The following is a 22352-nucleotide window of genomic DNA, read 5'->3' on the forward strand; positions in this document are numbered from 1 at the left end:
GCAACACTAAAATAAATGTCACATTTGGAATCCATACTACCTCACGCTGCTATTTGTATCGTGTTTTTTAATCATTAACATCATCACAGATTAAAATTAATCAAATTTTAATAATTTATACATTAGGCAAAAGAATTGGAAGACATTTTGAATAGTTATGTATTTATCAACCAACCTAAACAACATGCCAATGTGTTATCGTATCACTAAATGTATACTTTAAACATACATAGATCTATATTTTGATCAATCGAACGTTCTGTCTTTTGTACTTAATTCGTATACATAATATTGCTGAAGTTACATTTCTAACATAGGATCAGGAAATAGCATGGTTAAATTTATTTAAAATAATATAATTAGGTACTGAATTCATATTTGTATAACAATATATAGGCAGTGTACTATACTAAATTAATTTATTAATTTATTTTATAGTGCCAATATTTATCTTACATAATTACATAATATTATGTTATATCGTATAACAGTTGTATAGTTATGCACTATTACAAATATATTTATTTATAAACATTGAATTTAAACACTGAAACTTATTATTTTTTTGGGGGGGAATTGTGTTATCTAACAATCTTGAAAGGTGACTGAACATTAAACCAAAATAACGTGAGCTGTGTTTTCAGGGGAAAAAAATTGGCTCTATAATTGGCTGAAATACTAAATCTTGTAGCTTATAAATTCCCTATAGTTTTTATATTATGTACAAAAATATTAACGTAACTGCCTGACGAAAATACAGGAAAATGAAAGACAAAAATGTTTTTTTTTTATATTTATCCTTAAATAAATAAATAAAGAGTAAAATAAGATAAAAACATTAATTTTCCAAGTTTTTCATGCTATGGGTAGAAAAGGGTTTATTTGTAATACCACAATGTTTATAATTATTAAAAACTAAATACTTATCATATGAAATAGTATAATATACCAGAAAAATTGAATTTAATCCTTCTCGATTGACATGATGTTAAATCATTTGCCACCAACTATTATGTTTATCAATACAATCATTTGAATCACTTCACCATATTATAGGTACATTTCAAAAAGGATTCATAGACATAGACGAAAATCACAGTTCGTATTATCGTGGCGAAGAGTGAAGTGACCTTATGATTCTGTAGATAAATAAATTCATACGCATTATGGGAATAATTTAAGATTCATTATTGTTAGGTCATAGAACTCCATCCCAAGTGAATTCATCCTTTAAATTGTCCCTGTTTAAGTATTTCGAGACATTTTATGCAGTGACAGCATTATGGTATGTAAATAATTGTAAATGTACTTAATAATTTCAGTGTCTTGCTTATCACAATATAAGCTAAACATTCCTCCAACTTGCACACCGTAGTTGTCATTACGATTTACGAGTAAAAAATATACTAAAATTGTATCTTTTTTCTCAATGCTTACAGTTTTAATTTCATATCCCCTTCAGCAGAGTTCCTATTTCTTTTCCTTTTTCTTTTTTACTACATTACAAATAACACAATACGTGAGACTATTTTGAGTATACAAATCTACATACCAACAAACTTATTTGAAGCAATCTTTCCCTCATATAACAGACAACATCATCCCATTCCACAGAAATGGCCAATAGGAATTTGCAATATAATTTGAAAGTAAAAAAAAAAATAGAATAAAAAAATAGTAATACACTAATGTCATCTCTATTGTCTAAACTAATACATTAATTTCTATATGTTTAGGACAAACATAACTAGACAATAAGGCAAAGCTAATGAATATTGCTCTCTCTAAAAAAATAAATAAATAAAACATGGTGACGATGATATACAAATGTAGAGTTATAAATTATAATATTACTGGATGTATGTAATCAAATTAGGTATCTATTAAAACTAATTTATAGGTTTTCAATACATGTTATTCACAATATTATGTTTTTAGTGTGACTAAAATATATTAAATACATTAAAAAGTAGACTAAAAATGTAATTCGAGCTTTTTCTTTAATATTATCAGCGAGATTGACATAATAATTTATACTTATATTCTAATAAATAATGAAAAAAAAAATGAAAAACAACACAATGTTCATGGGATAGTGAGTAATAAATTGCATAGTACGGGATCGTAGGTAGGTATCTAGTTTGTTATTTGAACTATAAGTGCAAACACTGATTCCCACTAATAACGCCTAAAGACAGATTTTGTTTATTGCTGCTCGAAATGATTCAGATTTATTTACTTTTTCTTAGACCAATATGATATTATTAAATTTATTATAATAGTAATAATTTAATATAAAGGTTAATGTAAAATAAGAATATCTACTATTGTTTGTAAATTGTATGTTGGTGTTAAAAGATTTCTTAAGTTTCGTAAATCATGAGATAAAACCTTTGTCTATAAAATATTATCTTTAGTAACTTACATGTTTGTACTATATAAACTGTTCCACTCATATTATGACTTTAATAACCAATTACTGTCCTATAGAGTTCAATATATCAATTTATAATTAAATATAAGGTCTGAAAGTCTTTTATCCAAAATCTATAATCAAATACATTTAAAGTTTATTTTACTAAATTATTATTTAAATTACTCGTATGAGTTTTCTTCTTGTGTATAGAGATTAACAGCAAAAGGATATTTCTAAATTAAATTTAAGAAAGCAAGTATAATGCCAAAAACCTCTATGGGCTTCTTTCAGTTTATCCTGTCAAATACAAATGATAAAAAAAAAGTTTCTAAAAGGAAATATTCTAAACCATCCAACTGTGTAATTGCATTCTTGTTTTCATAGATTTCATGTGAACGTTCTTTTCCCATCTAATAATTAAAATTGTACCTTTCCACTCAAAGAAAATAATGAAAAATGATGATTATAGATAGTACTTATTTGGATTAATGTACTTATAAAATGTTAGAACTACACCGTATAAATTTGAATCATTTATATTTCACCAAACTATAAATAATTTAACAATCAAAATCTCATACATTTTTCAAAATTTCTTATTACTTAGGTACTCGAATTCCAAGCAAGAACCATAAAGACTTTTGTTTTACAAAAATGTGATTTATTATTCATCCTATTTTAAATTGTTTAAAAAATGTTATCTCGAAAAACACAATGTTTGACAAGTTTGTTAATTGTTTAAGATATTATAATTACATACATATTATAATAATCCTATGTAGGTAAATAATAATAATAACAACACTCTACATTTAAAGTCTAATAGACATGAAAATCATACAGGCGATCATAATTAATTATTTTATTTATTATATATATATTATACATAATATACATCCGTTACACGAGCTTTTAGTGGACATTAGAAAACCTCAACTATTAAAGCAATTGGCTGATTTTAATATTCGCATCGTTTAACCTATATATTTTTATAATTTATTGTTAATTTATTTTTATTTTTTAACATTTTACACGATTCAATTTACTTTGTCTTTGAAATTGTATTACTATGCTATCTCATCATGTCTGAATTTAGACATATTTTTAAATTATACTTCAGCCCGTGAAAAATATTCCGTTCACTTTATTAGTTTTATATTGATTTATAGGCTATTATAATACTTAGTGTAAGAGTTTAAATTTTAAAATAACTTTTGCATTTAAATGCAATTCAACTTAAAGAATCAAATAATAACTGAAACTTCCGGTTCAAAAACTTTATTGAACAAAATTAAATCAATTTAAAAATAAAAAATAAATGATAAAAATGATTGTTATTTTATTTGGAAAAAAAAAATAATTAATAGTAAAAGACGTAAGAGAACCTATATGGCTATATGTACAAGTTTTATATGACGCAAAATATATCTGTTGTCGAAATATTGAATCCATGAGATTTTATAAATACCATAGTTGATGTTATAGTTAAATTGGTAATATATGAAATATACAATTGTACCTACTACTATATGTAGCTAAAATAAAATACTTAGTACATTTTTGTAAAACTAAATATAAACATTAGCCTTAATAACTATTATGATTTACACCGGTGACAGTCACTATCAAATACTGAATGATAATTCAGCTAAATTAAATATGCAAGTATCTATATTTTTTTATTGTATTGCATAAACCAGGTGGATTATAATATTATAAAGCCAATATTAATATATTATTGGTTCATCGTCAGGTCATCGACAAAACGTGTTTGTCGAACGATGTCGAACCATTGTGTAATATTGGCTTAACACTGGCATAGGATTCCTACTATAATGTATTTAATTATTTAACGGGCATAATGCCCAATATAACATTAAGACAGAGTAACTACCCAGTGGTAACAATTAAATAATACAACGTAGCTTAAAGATAAACTACAATTAAAGAAAAATAAAATAAATCAATTTATAATATAACAAATGCGGTAGTAGGTAGTTATAAAAATAATTAATAAAAACAAGGTATTATAAATATATTTATAAAATGTCATTAATGAGGCAAGAGCAGTGACTTTCGTACTAATAAACATTTATTGCATTAAATGGTAAATTTGCTGGTTTTACATTAAGATGGATCAGATCAGACCTAAGCACCAAGTATTGTTCAATAAATATTCACAAAAAAATGTATTTCAACAGCAACCATTGAGTCTGATTTAAAAAAATATGTTTAGTTGTGCATTATATCTAATATCTTGAACTCGTAATAAATCGTACACTACACAATATAATAAATACAGGTATTGTTGGTTCCTTAACAGAAGGTATTTAATTTAAATATTTAATATTAATTTCAGAAATAATGTATCCTACCTATTATCAATGTTTGAGGAAACAATATATCTGATAATAAAGAAGGCAAAAAAAAATATTTTTTTCATATTATTGTTTTACAAAAATGATTTTCGATATAGTTTTATTGGCCTTTTATTTATTGTACCTATTATATTGACAGTGTTATAAGCTACTTAAAAATTCTAAAAAATCAGAATTTGAATAAATGTACTATTCAATTTAAGTATATAGGGATTTTCATGCGCAAACAATCACAATCATATTATAAATATATAGATACCTATTACCTATGTAATATGTATTATGTTATATTCGTAAAGGCAATATCCTGCACAGTATAGTACAAAGAAAGTGTATGATGCACACTGGGACAAAAGTGACATTTAATAATTTAATTTGCATTCTATGTTGCAGAATAGTGTATAGTACTAATAATAATAACGGTAAGTTATCACTCGCAGTGACGCAGTCCGTAAATTTAAACTTCAAATAAGTTGATGCACATACAACATATTACCATTTCAAAGTATCCATTGATTTTCACTTTGTAGGTACCAAGGTACATTAAAAGTCTTGGAAACATAATAATATGGACAAAATATTATAGTATTATGAGGTGAATTAAACATATTTACATTTTTGTGTGTAGATACAAAAACTTATTATTATTATTACTTATTATTATTTATATTTTATCATCTGTTATGAATTATTGGACTAAAATAATTGTTAGCCATTTCAAATTATAGCTATAATAACAATTATTGCATATTGTACTCGATAGAGCCAACAAATTATGATGTGCCAAAACTACTCTAAATATAAATTCAAAAATACTAATATTGATTTGATGCATTTACCTATTCGAATATAGTTGATTCAAATGTTACGCATACAATAGTGGTAACCATACAACGACGTTGTATCTCTGACGGTACATTATCAGCGATGGATTTATACCAAACGCGTGGGAATGCGAAAGGGCTTAGACATCCGTGATATCAGACGAGACACTTTCAAGGTACCGAGTGGGTAACGTTTAACGTATAATAAATTGAAATACAATTTTAATATAATATTTTACTTCACCCATGATCTGGTTTAAAATTACACGGATCAAGCGATGAAACGAGACTGCTTCGGCAACCGAATGATAATAAAATATGTGGCAGACCGAAGGATTATTATTGCGTATTTTGTAAAGTACCTAATCAAAAGTACATAGTTATACGTCAATACGGTGTTACTCCATGATAACACAGGACGAATGTAAGACCATTGATGACTCACGCGTATGTGATATTTAATGTAATTTGTAATATAGGAACGTATTCAACGTTTTAATAATAAAATAGAAATATTGTAATGGCGTTTCACACCATACAATATAACTTTCGTAGAAAATTAATTTATATTTATGTCAACATTTAGAAAACTATGAGATTAAAATAATATAATATAAGAATATAAAATAAATAAAAGTATTTTTTGCTTGCGGCTTGGCGAGGCTCGGTCAATCTGTGGCAACGCTCGGCCAACGTACCGGCCGTTGTTATCAACACTCGGATGGGCGACCACCCTGATTTTTAGCACACATGATAGCAACACATACCAATACGTGTTTCAAATCAACCGGACCCCCCTAAAAACGGCTAATGGACAAAGTTGCCAGGCAACAGATAAATAAAAATGAACATATATATATTTGTAAATATATATTTTTTATCATATTTAAATAATAGATGTTTTGGTGGGCATAATATATTATTATTATTTTTTTATGAATAGTTTACAAACATTTTTTTTTTTTAATAGGAAATTAATATTTATTTTCCTGTTATAATTTGGTAATATAATTAAATGTTTTTCTACATTTATATTTATTTTATTTTATTGTAAAAAAAAAAAAAAAAATACTCTTCTTGAAATAATCAAACTTCAGCAAAACAAATAAATATATATAATCATGATAAATTGGCATTGTATTGCAGATATTTGTTTGTTTTTGTTTTAAAATACTCGGTTAAACACAATAAACACTTTTAACACATTGAGGATTTACATAAGAAATACTCAATATGCCAAATCTAAAAAATTGTATCAAATATTACATGATTTTATTTTGTAATGGCCATCGATAGTATACAATTATTATGATGTAAAAAAAATATTATTTATATATTAAAACATTAAAATCAAGCTGAATAAAAACAAATTTGGAGAACTTACTCTGCAGTTTATTGTAGCTGTCGAATGTACTTTATTATTGAGTATGTCACTGTAATGGATGTGTGAAATTGCAATTCAATGATAAATCATTGTATACGATTACGATGAAAAACGATTCTGAGTGGTGACAGTTTTTTGACCAAACCTAAACAAAACTACACTCAACAAAAATTAAAAATCAAAAAAATCGACAATATTACTGTAAATGTTTATAATTAGTGTAAAATAAAATTAGTTCCAAGTATTTTGAAAATTGCGTGATGTATTTTATATGATAATTTATAATGGAATGCTTCAATTTTATAAAATTATTATTTTTTTGAATAACATCGAAATGACAAAAATCGTTCGAGGTTAAATCATTATTATAAAATAAATAGTGGAATAATGTTTAATGCCGTTAAAATTTGAACTTCAATCACTCATAAAATATTGATGCAACCTTCATGTGTCTATTTTATAATTTATTTCATTTTCAAACCTAAGGTATTTAAATAAAAAATGTTGAAATCATTTAACCAGGTACAAAATAATTTACATTATATGTTCAAGGTTTAAAATGACACTTTTAAAATACAACAAAAAGCAAAATCGATTTTGTTAAAACTAGTCATGCGTAAAAATTCCTGTTTTTCCTCAATTTTCTAATTTTAATTTTTCCTGATTATTTTTTATTTCTGACTCTACGAAGTACACCATCGGTTTTTCTACCAGAAACCACTCATAAAGTTGAATATTCAACCACTTCTACTGCAACATAAGGTGTTAATATGTACGAGTACACAAAAAATAATAACACATCGTTGTAAAACCAGTGAATTTAACGTTCCTTTCAGAATTCAAAATAAAGTACAACAAACATTTGATTTTAAATTAATTTTGAAATCATGTAAATTAAAATTTTTTTATTATTTAATAGAGCACGTTAAGTTTCGTTTTGATTTATGGATAATTATATTTGATTGTTTTATTTCTATTTCTGTTTGAAATTTTTATTGACCCAAGGCCAAAAAAAAACCATTCTTTAGAATTACATTGTGAACGAAAATTCTATATTTTAGATTATTTACTGAACATATCATTATTATGTACAATACTTGTGTATTATTAACTATATTTTAGCTGACTTTAGAGTGTAAATTACAAATAATATAAAAATGTATCTGTCTATTTTCATTATTTATAATTTTTTATTTACACAAAAAAATACACACACACCAAATGTGTTTATTCATCATGCAAACAAAACAATATGTATACATTTCATAATATTATAATATACGAAATGTGACAAAACCAACAATATTATTTATATTAAAATGTAGAATACCCAGTATTTTTTTTCACTCGACAACAACAAATGTAAAATATTTTGTTTAGACGACTTTGATATTTAACAATATACTACCAATCATCATACATCAATAAAAAAGTTAATGTGATATACACATTATATAATTATACATTTCAGATACCTACAACATTACTTCTATTATATATATTATACATAATAATTTTATAATTTGTTCCTCATGTTCTGGTACAACAAATTACAGTTGTTATTATTATTTTATTTTGTATAGTTGTAGAACAAATTTATTAAAGACATAAAAAAATATTTATTGTTAATTAATTAAAAATAACACTAGGTACTAACTATTAAGCTTTTAAAATAAATTGAAGCCAAATTTATTAATATCAAATCATCCTTTTAAAATAATTAAAATTACTGCGGTAGTCAAAATTAATGGTTTAATGTTCCAAGTTTACTTAAATTAAATAATAACCTGAAAATTATTAGTAGATAACAACAAATAACTTATTTTAAATAATATTCTGTAACTTTTAAATATAAAATAGTTAAAACATTTATAAAAATACTTCTAAGTCAAAAAGCAATTTTAATATAATATTATACTCATCAAAATTCTCAGACAAAAATCTGGATTGTTAGATCCTGAAAGAGCGATGAACTGTAATAATTATTTGAAAAAAAATATCTTTTGTATTCGATGAAAGTTTTATAGTAGAAAATATGTTCTAATCATCAAATTTGAGGGAGTGTTTCTGGAAATTAAAAATTACTCTTTTTTTTTTTTTGAAATAGAAGGGATTGAGAAAAAAATAGAAAAGATGAGGATAATAATTACTCGAACTCTTTTTAAGTATCGAGGGCCACATCCTAATAAAACATGTGTTACCGATTAATTATATGTGTAAAAACATAAGTTATGCTTGCAATGTGTTTGCAGGACTCATATTACCTATAAAGATAAAGTGGGATATGGGCTGAAGACCCTGCATTACAGTGACTTACTCAACGACGTGGTACATTCGACACGTCATATTCTAAACTGCTGACCGACATCCTTGGTTTTTAATAATAATAGTATATTGAGATGTAGATATAAGTCATATTACATTAGCACAAATTTACCAAAAACTAAAAATTAACTAATCTATAGACCTCCGAAAATAGTCAATACAAATTAAATCATTAATTATATATTTTAAATAATAATAAAGAAAAAAATGTGATATTTTTTAAAATAATAAATAAAACAAATTATTATGTAACCAAGTAATTCTATTTAAGTCAGTCATAAACATGTTGACGACAATATAACGTATCACCCTTATATAACTAATTCAATTAAGGTGCGTAAATCAGTCACCAATGTTTTTTAATCAAATATCACTCTTTCCATATCGATCATTTTAACTTGTATTTTCGTAAAAATATTTTTCTTATTTTTACACCATAAATATTTATGTGCATCCTGAAAAAAATGAATTTTTTACTCACTAGGTTTATTGCTTCATGTAGACACTATTATGCATCCATAATTATTATACACATAATAAATAAATAATAACTTTAACTCACAGTCAATTCAAATTATGTGTTTTTACTTAGAATCCGATAAAACAGTTCTTCAAAAGTACCTCAAAGAGTTTAATATTTTTTATTTCTTATGCTAATAGGAACCTACAAACCTAGCTGTTATATAATATAATATTACTATGAAAAAATTAACACGATAAAAGAATATTTCTTGATCATAATCCAACAGAGTAATTCAAAATCTCCTTAAAAAACATTCGCTCTTCTCACACATATTTAAAATACTTCTACGATAAATTACCTTATTTTCAAACAACCTGGAAACCATAAGTTATTGTTAAAAGTATCCTTACTCCTAAAGAACCATAAAGAAACCTTTTGTGTACGAGCTAATTAGACTTTTCAAGTATTTGCTATTAGGTGATTTACTTAAATATTTTTTTATCAAAACATCTCTTTCTCTCTCTCTCTCTCTCTCTTTATAATTTCTTAAATAAATAACAATATTTTTGAGCATTATAGGTAAAACCACTCCACGACCCATCACTGTCTTGCTGAATTTATTCACTAGAAATCAAGCAATATTGTGCTAAAATCTGTCAGAATACAATATACCTAGCAAAAGAATTCGATATCATTATTCGTTGGCACTAAGGACTACTTGTATGAAACTATAAAGTTTACATTCGGCCATTACTATCTCATATTAAAACTATATCGATATTTAAATGCTCACTACATACTTCGACGTTCAAAACAATTTCCTATCTCTGTGTCTGTCTCTTGACACAGTGATTTAGCACAGTGTTGGTGAAAAAAAATCTGTACATGTGATCAATGTGTGTATGCAATCAATGTGGCAAGTTGCCAAATTTACCAATTTTTTTCTACCATTTGACTTTGACGTACATTCATTCAAAACATCTGACTACTTTTAATTATCAGAGGTCTCTGACTTGTCAATAAATCCTTACAAAAATCAGACACCAAAATCGTATTAATCAATGAAATAGGTAAAATATTTTCCATACGCTTGCATACAATACTTCATTTAAACTCAAACCAGAAAATCAGTCATCTAGCTTTAAACTCACATTCCTGGAACTATATAGGAATTATTGTATATAATTTATGGTCTTTCAGTCACTCAACTGTAGGTAGAGGTATACAACTGAAAGGTGCATACTCCATATATGACATACCATATTATGGCTCAAATGGAATTGGTCCCGTGACCTGCATATATTTTAATACATCAAAATCATCAAGTATCTCTGTCTAGTATGAGATGTTATTTTACAGTAAAGCCTTGACGGAGTTCGTCGAACACAAAAATCTAGCTGGAACATAAAGATGAAGGTAAGATTTGTCCGAAATTCGAGGAATAAAACTAATCAATGAAAAAAATTAATCGACAATTTTTTTTTTACTATAAATAATGACAAAGATATGAAATAGTTGATGTCGATAAATATACATACATGTATTCAAAAATTACATAATTGTTTCGTAATTAAAAAATAACTTCACATTTCTTAAACTTATTTTATCTATTTCTTGTCTGTTGAATTTATTTTTGAGGATTATTAATTAGGTAACTGCAGACATATTACATATTTATATAATATATTGTCATAACAGTTTATGAATACAGCCAATCGTAAAAGAAAAAGATGAATGTATTAGGTACAACTATTATAATATTATGTATATTATATTTTAACTAGGAAAAAAATGATCAAAGTATATTATTACCATTAATCAATAGTAGGTTATGGACGATAATGCTGTCTATTTTTCAATATTAAATTTTTTTTTATTAATTAGTTTTTAGTCAATATTAAACTTATGAAGACATTTTATAAAAATATGTTGTATGCTGCACAAAAAATAGTAAGTTGTATTAATAATACGTAGCAATTAAAAATCATCCTTCAATAGAAACTCGACTTGTTGAAAACATAATCGTGTGATAAATTTGAGTGTGACTATGTTTTTTAACATAGTTTACAATAAATCTCACACTTATTATTGATCTATTTTCTCATCATTTTCAGATATTCAACCATACATATTATTATACTATGGTAGATAAATGCGCACATTTTAAATCTACATTTATCTGAAAAATATAGTGTACCCAGACATTTTATTTACATATACTATCTTACCCTGACAGTAAAACACTTCACGATGAATACAGTTAAAGTTTTTAATTAAAAATATTCAGTAAATAAATCTTCGGGTTTTGGAGGTAGCCTGCAAGTGCTTTCATACAAATATAACATTTTAAATTTCTTCTTAAAACTTCTTCAACATGCAATACTATAATAAACGACTTTAATATTTTCTAATTTTATCATAACACACCTTATTGTTGTGAATGAAATTTATTTAGTTCTAAATATGAAAGTAAACAAAATTGTTTACTGTTAACTAAAAAAATGTCTTACATGTATACATTAGTTTATAGTAACTTTTTTCATAACCTTATCAGCAAAACATGTGCTTAAACGTATTCATTCAGCCCATTATCGAAATCGGAAATAAAAGTTCGGCATCATACATACTCTCGACTTTGAAAGTTTATTTCTTCGTAAAACTCAGTGTACGTTTACAATACTATTTTATACACTAAAATCAATCTGAAAATTACAGTTTAGTATCTAGTGTTGAGAAATACAACAATAAGAACTACATTTTTTTCGTTACACATTTTTTTTCCCCTCAGACATAGGACATATTAATGCTAAAAACTTATTTACCATAATATACTTTTAATGTCTTTTGCAAAAATTATATATTGGTTTTGTTAATAACAAATATAAAAACATAAGAAAAAATTTAGTATCACAAATTCACTAAGTAAATACTTGAGCTGATAATTTACCTAGAAATATATATATTTACTCAAAAATTAGCCGTAGCTTTATAAAAAAATATTAATGTTGGTCAAAATTATTTATTCGGACTGTAAACATTTTTGAATACAAATTATAATACTGCGTATAAAAATATGTCCAAGAGGTGACCATTTCGTTTAATAAAAAAATTATAATAATATTATTAATCACTGAAATACTTACCCAATACCATTTTGATTGATATAATAGTAAATATTAGGTACTGAATTCCGAATTTATGCCAATAACACCAGACAACCATTGCCTAAAACAAAAAACAAAACAATAAAAAACGAATTACTTACTTGCATGTCTTTAATAATATTATAAAACTATCATTTTATTTATGTTATTATTAATTGATATTATTAATATTACACAAGTAGGTTAAAAAAACAAATTATTTATCCGGGTAGATTAAATCCATTGAATATCATCAACATTTTTTTAGGGCCAGTTCTGCAGGATTATTATTTGAACTGCTTTGCAACAGGGATTTAAAGAACAACTCAGTGTTACTACTCCACGATTTCTAGTTGTATTGTGGACTGTAGATTAAACTATTTAATGTGTTAAATTAGACAATGAAGTGGATCTGAACGCCTAATCACAAAAGCATTTCCACAAACAATTTGGTTTCTAACTAATGGAAAAGTTTAATCAGTTCACATCATAAATCGTATGATAGTGAATCAACCAAACAATCATCGCGGGCGGATTAAAATTCAATACTTAACTAGGTGTTTGGTCAAGATAATACGAACAGTAAATATTATATTGTTATCTAATCGTACTAGACATTATTGAATAACAGCTACTGGAGTTCCAACAATGAGAGGTCGTGGTCATCTTCCCACACTAAAAATATTGCCAATTTATAAACATTTTTTTTTTCAAACCACGATATTAAATATGTTTATTGTAATTTGTATATTTTTTATTTTTTAAATAATAATTAAAATTTAAAAAAAAAACATCTCTGAATATTATCATTTGGGTTTTAGCCAACAAATCTTAAAATTGTTAGGATTTATTAATATTAAAATAAGTATTAACAGTTTTGTGATGACTCGGTTTGACATGCACAGTAGCCATAGTATAGTCAGTAGTGGGTAGATGAAAGCAACACGATATTGATTTAAAAATGAATAAAAAGTGAGTACTTAATATTTATGTCTTATAGATGTAGGCATAGTGCATAATGTATTATAAAATGGGTCACAGTAATACATATTAAACATAAAAGAGTAAAATCAATTATATTTATACATAGAATGTAAATTGTGTGTCATATCCAGAATAATAATATATCGCATGTGACTTAAAATTATACACACACCCACAATATATATATATATATATATATATACATAATATTAAATATATTTCCATACTGTGACTGAAGCTTGGAAATAAATTAAATATCACTAGGTACAAGAGTAGATATGTTATAAGAATAATACTCGTCGTAAAAATATTTAGTTGAGACTTTATAATAATGGAAATATTATTTTTTGTTTTTAATATTAATATAATGTTGTATCATTACTATGATAAATTTTCTATTTAGAATAAACACGTCCAGTTCTGTCACTGGAAGGGCTACCTCCTCAAATTACACCATTGTTTATTTATTTTATATAATACAATCATAATATGTTGTATAATCATTATTGTTATTTGTATAACTTCATGCACGTAGATCGTAATTGTTCTTTTAATACCTAAAAAAACTTGAAACATCTATTTAAATGTATTCATTATTTTTAAAAGTTGATGCTTCGTGAAGTTTACAAGTTTATTTTAATTGTTTCAAAAGTAATAATAATACAATATGATAATATTACATTGGTAACCTTACCATCATTACTTTATATTATATTATATTCATATTTTTTTTGTTTTTGTCTTATTTGGGAAATACTGATGAATTTCTGATTTCTTTAGTGCTATGTTATAGTATAACAGTTTTGCGCGGCTGCCAACGACTCAAGCATGTACACTTATTTATAGTACTTTGATTTTAATAGCTAGGTAGCTCAGAGGATTGTTGGTGCAAATCATAATTAGATTTAAAAATAAATGTTAGTTACCTACCTATTTTGTACAAAATTCGCATCATTTTTTTTTTGTTACAATTTGGTGAGAGATGTGTATAATCATAAATATCATAACAACGCTCATATATGTATTTATTTTAATTGTAAATATTTACATTTCTGAAAAAAGTTAACTCATCGTATCAAATTATAATATTTAACAAAAATAATATTATTTATTTTTAAATTGAATATTTTTGATCTATTTATGACATACACATCGCATATAAATACAAAGACTAAATTTTTTCTTTTCAGAATATTCTTGATTTTTCTTCATTACTTTTTTGACACAGCAACAGTAGGTTCACTGTTAATGTTGTACATGGGCACATTAACTCTGCCGGATATCCTATCTATGAATGAGTCTAAGATAAATCAAGTTCGGGTGAAAAGGAAATAACAAAAAAATAAGTCTTTTGTACTTTGAGTTCAGATATGTAGTTTATTCTCCAATGTGATATTTTCCAAAAAAATCAAAAAAACACGTATTTATTAATTAATTAATTAATCACTTATTGCCATTAATATTGAACATGCGCACCTACTTTTATAGGGAAATTTTTTTTTTTTACTGGTCAACTGTTAGCAGAGGAGACTGTTAGAACAATACTACTCCTCTACTACTATCGTTTATTGATGCAAACAATTTATAAATGAATATTGTATACAATATACAACACACATAAATATTCATAATTCGAACTGGTATAACTTAGAGGTACCTATATAAGTACTACTAATATCGTATCGGCTAAAACAGGGTATGAGATGAAATGAGTACACAAAAATTCAAGTGACCTAAACCCAAATTTCATTTTATTATATTTTATTTTCGAAAATGGCTATTATAAGATCTCATATAACATTATTATTTTAGTAACACAAAATTGTTTGTACAGCTGGATGAGAACATTTTTTTTTATTGTTACGGCATTAACATCAAGGTTATTAGCTTGAGTACAATTTTAAATATATACTAATATACAATAATTAATGATGTTTGCTTAAAGGGCCATAGAAGGAAAATAAATAACAAATTCTTGAAAAAACATATATTATGTAATTAAGGAATATCAGAAGTCCAAACTAAACTTGCTACGACTTTTCGTTAGCGAGTTTAAGTAATTTAAAGTTGGTGCTTGAAGTACTGACGTCATAGAATTTAATCTCGCGTCGGCTCTAGTTATTACCTCATACGTCGTAATTATTATTACTTATTATTATTTTGGATTTCATATTTTTGTGAACAAAAATAGTTACATGCTACATATTTTTTTCCCCTTTATGGTCCTTTAAGAAGACATGTTTGGTCTTCGACTTGAAGATTAAAAATCAAAATACCTCAACAAACTGTCAAGAGAACATAGATAATGTTCTTAAGTAAAAGTTTGATAATAGGTAAATTCACTCTAATATCAAAACTAACAGCACACTATTGAAACGTGTAAACGAAAATTTGCTATGTCGTATATTATGCATATTTATAAATATAAAATAAAACATAACATAACATTACAATTATTGACATTTTCCATTAGTATAGTTGCATGTATGAATAACAATATATTATTATAAAATGTTATGCAATATTTTTTTTTATGGTAAACAATTTTTGATCAATTATTATTATTTAAATATATTTTGTGACTTTAATATTGGCAAAAATATTAAATATACTTAAAATGTTTACTGTCAGTGTAAATAAATAAATTAAACCGATGTGAAATAGCATATTAAAAACAAAAAGGTTAGCATGGATAATGGGTATTATAAATTGCAAATGTTTTATAAATTGAAACGCTTTTAAAATAATATGTAAATGTATGACTAATATTTAATGAAATACGTATCATGAACTACTAAATATGATACATTTTTGAAAACTGAAACGTCAATATACTTAATGATTGATGAAAATAACTTTGAAACATTTTTAATAATAGGTGCATTACACTTAACCGGGATTAATTTTACCTAACACAAATTAGGTAATTAAAAGAACGTTTTAAAGTTTGAAATTGTTTCTGAAATGTGTACAAACAAGTCTTATTTTTGTATGGAAAACACTTATTATAATCATAAGTTTATCAATTACACGAGTCGTTATTAAACGTAGGTATCTTCTACACCAATGAATACATAGTAATGATCGATAAGCTGGTAGCAGGGTGGAATTTATTTGAACTTACCCAATGCAAATATTTATCTTCTACACTTTTAAATATCATAAAATTATAAGTTTTTTTTTGTTATTTGCACTTATTTATCATCATATACCTGGTGGCTTAAAAATACAAATTAACCCAGTTTTCTTATCTTCGTATCTTTGCTTCCTGTCTTCTTTGGATTTTTAAATTTGAAACATTAAGTAAACCAAAATAGTTCAAGATGATGTAAAACATTGAGCCCAAATAATAATAAACTGTTTCAATAGAAATGACTTTCAAGTTTATTCACTTACTCGGTTACTAATCATTAACATTATACATTTATACAGCACATCCAGTAGATTTAGGTAGAAGCATAAAATTTGGAACAAATATTTTCATATATAGTGTAAGTAAACCTAACAATATGAAAATTTCAATTTTTTAAATTACTTCCGCTTTAGAGAGGGGTGTTCAGAACACATGACACAGTAATACAAATAGTGAAGTCCAGTAGCCGAAATTCAAACAGAAAAATAATGTTACTTAATTTTTGTGGTTTATTTATACAGTAAATTGAGGTGGGGAAATTCTTGACTGAAATCAAATTAAAAATGAAAAAGGTGTAATAGTATAACCCACTCTTCTATACAATAGTTGTGAAGTATGAAACTGTAACATGTATATGTGATGTATTTGAATTCAATAACAAATCATTGTATTCGAAAAACTATTTGGAACCCGGAGGTTGTGTCCTACACCTAAAATTTCAAATGTCTATAAATAACTCAAAAAGAGTAAAAAATAGTTTAAACATTTTACCATATATGTAAAATGGTCGATTTAACATTTGGCGAAAATTTCAAGTGTCTAATGTTATTATTTTTTGAATTACGATTTACATTACAATTCGTTAATTTGAAGATTCTGAGAGTAGCGAATTTACAATAAATAATAATGTTTGTTTCTTTTCTTTTTTGTGTCAGTCAGCAACACTTGTGGTAGTTAAAATACTTTGATTTTGACATAACCATTTTTTCTGATTGGAAAGTGAATCTAACGGTACTTTTCAGAGGTCAAAATTGAAAATTCCCAGAAGTTTTTAAAAGCGTCTTGACAAACACAAATAAGTCTAAAAAAATGGTAATGCTCGAGCAGAGTCAATTTTTGAAAATTTATTTTTTTATTTTTTTGGTGTCACTAAAAATTAATAACCGTAGACAATTGCAATTTAAACAAAATATTTACATTATCGTTTTCCATTCATGGTAACACTTTTGACTCTTTTGAAGCTATTTATAGTCATGAGATATTTTCGATATTTATATATTTTTTTTTCAACTATTAAATTTGATTATTTTTACAATTAAATTTAGAACGACACACTGTATTTACTCATTATTGTTTTTTGTATTCAATGACTTATCATTGAATTCAAATAGAAGGCATCCATTTCAATGACATGACCGACAAATACTGCGCAACAGAGCGGTACCCACTTGTCCACCTTTTTGAACTTTATTATTTGATATTTTTATATTTTATTATAATATTATCATTTCCCATTTACTGGTCAGATTTCGTTTGCGAACCCACTGCATACATCAGAATATTATTCTATATTTTGAGTTATAATCGAATATTATCATGTAGCCAAAACGGCAAACATAAGCATATTGAGTTGTTTCCTTTAGGACAGGGCAATTTATATCAATTTATATTCAACCTCATTCAAATCCAAAAAGTCCACTTTATATCGAGTATTCCCGAACAACAATGAATATTTTAGAGATTCACAACATCTGTGTATATAGGTACAATGTTTTCGGTTAATACTACATCGCCATTAGCTAAATACTCTTTTCCCCTTAGTTCAGAGTTATAAAATCGCAACCCATTAAAAGAACTAACCCTACTTGCTGCGATATATAATTGGCCGTAATAAAATACAAACTCTATCGAATGCTCGTCCCTGTGACTTATTAGTTGCCATTTAAAAAGCAAGAATAACTCTGGAAACTACGATGTTCTTTGAAAATAGTATGATAAAATAATGCCTGAATTCTATAATCCGAATCAAAGCTACATAATATTATTATAAATTCAGTATAATCTATATACTTAAATATAACCTATGCACTATTTTAATGATGTATAACGAACATTCTAGAAACTAATTAGTGTCATAATTTTAAAATGTTTAAAGTGAAGGCTGTTAGTTCAAATTGATTAGAATTTGATATTGATTCAACAGTTGCAATTCTCAATAGATTTAAATCGGCGTTTAAGTATACAATTAAGGTCTAAGAAAATATAAAGACAAAATATTGTGTTGAATAACAATGTTTAAAAATTAAGTAAGTAGCTAGTAGCTAGTTGTAGGTGCCGTGTAACTCAAAGTGGAACACGAAATGGATTAATTTTGCTGAACAATTATTTCGAGCAGATTTTTTCTGTCATCCCATATTTTTAAGGATATCATATTTCAATATTGATGTTATTAACTTATTTTCTATATAAGTTATACGTTACCATATTACTAATATAGTTGAACTAATTTCAGCTACATCACACATTTTTGAATTGTATGATAATAATATTATTATTATTGCACATATAATATTAGTCGATGTTATTAAAATGTTTTAACCTAAGTATTTTGAAACTTTTGTAGTGTATATCTCTAATAGTGTATAATTGAAAAATGGTCTTTTTTTAATTCAACAGTATACAATTGAAATAGTTTTATTTATCTAAGTTTTGAAATATTTATAAAAAATGTTGTAAATATTTAGACGGTTTGTCTGCGCTCAGAATTGTTTTTCATTATTTATTCATTGATTTATAACACCCCGAGGAGAAAAGGTACAGTTATATTTACAACATTTAATATAAACAATAATAATATATACGAACCTTACATATATATAAACAGCTTATTTGATTAATCATTGAATTTAAATTTAACTCATCCATTACACTGTCCTATCCAATACTGAGGTATACACACAACTATACTATTATACAGAAAAACCTGTCTTTTTAAAGGTTACATTTTGGGAACAATAAAAATAATTAATAGAAAAAATGTTTGTACAAAAATAGGTACTTGCGATGTTCATAAAAAATAAGTTCAAAATTGAAAGCTTAATATTTATAATCAACAGTACATAAGTACGGTAAAATATTACTACTAAAAATACTGAGCTTATCACTTAATTTAAAAATCATGAATCGAAAAGTTTGTTTCAATGATTAAAATTATATGAAACATTAAACCAACGTTTATTTCAAATAATGAATTGTTATACATTATACAATATGACATGCTTAATATTATTATGCCTTAACTGTTGTAATTAACAATTTTTAATACCTACCTACCTAATTTACATATTTTTACGCTGTTTGTAATGAAATGCTTTAACAATGTTTCGGATAAAGCGAATTAAACAAGTATGTGAATGTAATCACAAAATACCAAGATCGAAACAATTAATATTCAAATTATTTTTAATTTAAATGAAAACAAGTGATAATGTTAGGGAAAAACCATTAATCGAAAAATGCTCATGATTTATTTATCTCGAATATTATTATGATGGTATATAGTGATTGTCTCCTGCAGTATTCCAAGTATGTTCACATACACAATTTTGAGTATAAGATTTTAAGTATTCAACCAATTTGATACTATCAAATATTCGGTACCTATGGTAAAAAGGGTTGAGAAATGGTGGAAGAGGTTAATAGGATGTAAAATACCGTAAAACGGTATTCTGTGAGGGTTTATTTATTTCTATTGACAGAGGTTATATTTATGGGCTGACAACGAAAACGATTCACAACAAAAAGTGGGGCTCTTTAAATCGGGGGTACTTGACGTCGAATAACTACAGCTATTGTTGTAGTCACAAAAACGAATTGCATGTTCCTGATCCTTAACGGTTTGCAAATATGGATCAATCGATGATGATCGTATGGAAAATTTGACTTTACCGGCACGCTTACCGACGTTTTGTTTAGCGTATTTAAAGTCCACCAAAGACTGCCATATGAATACCGTCGGAATTAAATAGTTTTAGGATTTAAAATTTCTTACGGTTGTTTTCATCTGGCTCAATTTCCGAGATTTACCAAATATTGAATTAATTTAAATTTTTTAAATCACGTACTTACTGACGATAGTCTTTAAAAAAATGAATTTCAATAGTAAATCCACTAGTATATTTTAAAATTCAAAACTGTATTTCAGATTATGAGAGCTGTGACGAAAGTATTAATTTTTTAATGATTTGCGTATTTTTTTTTTTTTTTTGATTGTGTGTCTAAAGACACTTCTCAGTTCTCATAGTTGATAAATTCTTTTGATTTCCAACTTCAATATCATTTTTTCTCGTAGAAAAGTGATATTTGGTACTTTACACGAGATAAACATTTTCAAAGTGTACTTTCCTTAATAAATGGTATTTTTGAAAACAAAAATTATCAAGGAAAACAAGTTTTTGGAAATCAATCAAAACTGGTCGTAGTATTTTTTTCAGGATATTTTATTTTAATAATTTGACCATGATCAATAATAAATGATAATAGTGAAGATTATGTTTGAGGTAGTTGTATTATATTGTATTATTTTCGATAAAAGATATAATTGTCCGGTAAAATTTTGACCGTAATGCCCTGAAAATTTCATGAACGTCAATATCCATGCAGGGAAAAACAAAAATAATTATTTTATGAAATGATCATTATTACTAGAGAATGCTATTACTGCTTAGAAGTTACCTATGAAAATTATTATTAATATTCTTCTCTATAATATCTCATCTGAAATAATAAGTATCAGATATCAAAGTTAAGATGATGGCTTTAGTCCCATTCGTCATAAAATTAATATTTTCTACAAAATATTTATCAATTTGTTTTGATACTTAACCAATAATTCGTAGAATATAATGCGAAATTAGTAGAACAGTATAATACATGAAATCGCTTATTTCAAAATGTACAAAACAATATATCAACAGTGTATTATTATTATTATTATTATTATTATTGGCATTTCACCAAATAACGCTATCTGTATAGAAGTTTAAACTGATTGAAAAAATATTTCTTCTATTTGGTGTAAATAAAAATCAATTATTTTTCTATTTCTTAGAGTTCCTACTGTGATAATGTTTCCGAGTCAATGATTTTTTGGTATGACTTCCATGTAATACGAAACAGGTGTCGCCAATAGTATTGATATAAAGCTGGCTTTTACTTTATTATAGGCTAGATACAGCTTTAATTATATTTACTGCTATAACAGTACCAGAGGTCAAACACATTTCTCAAACCTCTTCGATAT

At 25.8% G+C, this 22352-nt stretch overlaps 1 protein-coding gene across 2 annotated transcripts in view; it reads right to left on the minus strand.

The window, feature by feature from the left end:
* The window catches only part of LOC111029050 (hemicentin-1-like), a 214726-nt gene that overhangs the window by 125110 nt on the left and 67264 nt on the right, over positions 1-22352 (minus strand). For both annotated transcript variants that reach the window (XM_022307883.1, XM_022307884.1), the window contains exon 3: positions 12934-13015. In XM_022307883.1, the coding sequence (XP_022163575.1) occupies positions 12934-13015 (82 nt within the window). The remainder of the gene's footprint in view (positions 1-12933; positions 13016-22352) is intronic.

This window comes from Myzus persicae, unplaced genomic scaffold (genome assembly GCF_001856785.1).
Source record: "Myzus persicae strain clone G006 unplaced genomic scaffold, MPER_G0061.0, whole genome shotgun sequence".
Taxonomy (NCBI): Eukaryota; Metazoa; Arthropoda; class Insecta; order Hemiptera; family Aphididae; genus Myzus; species Myzus persicae.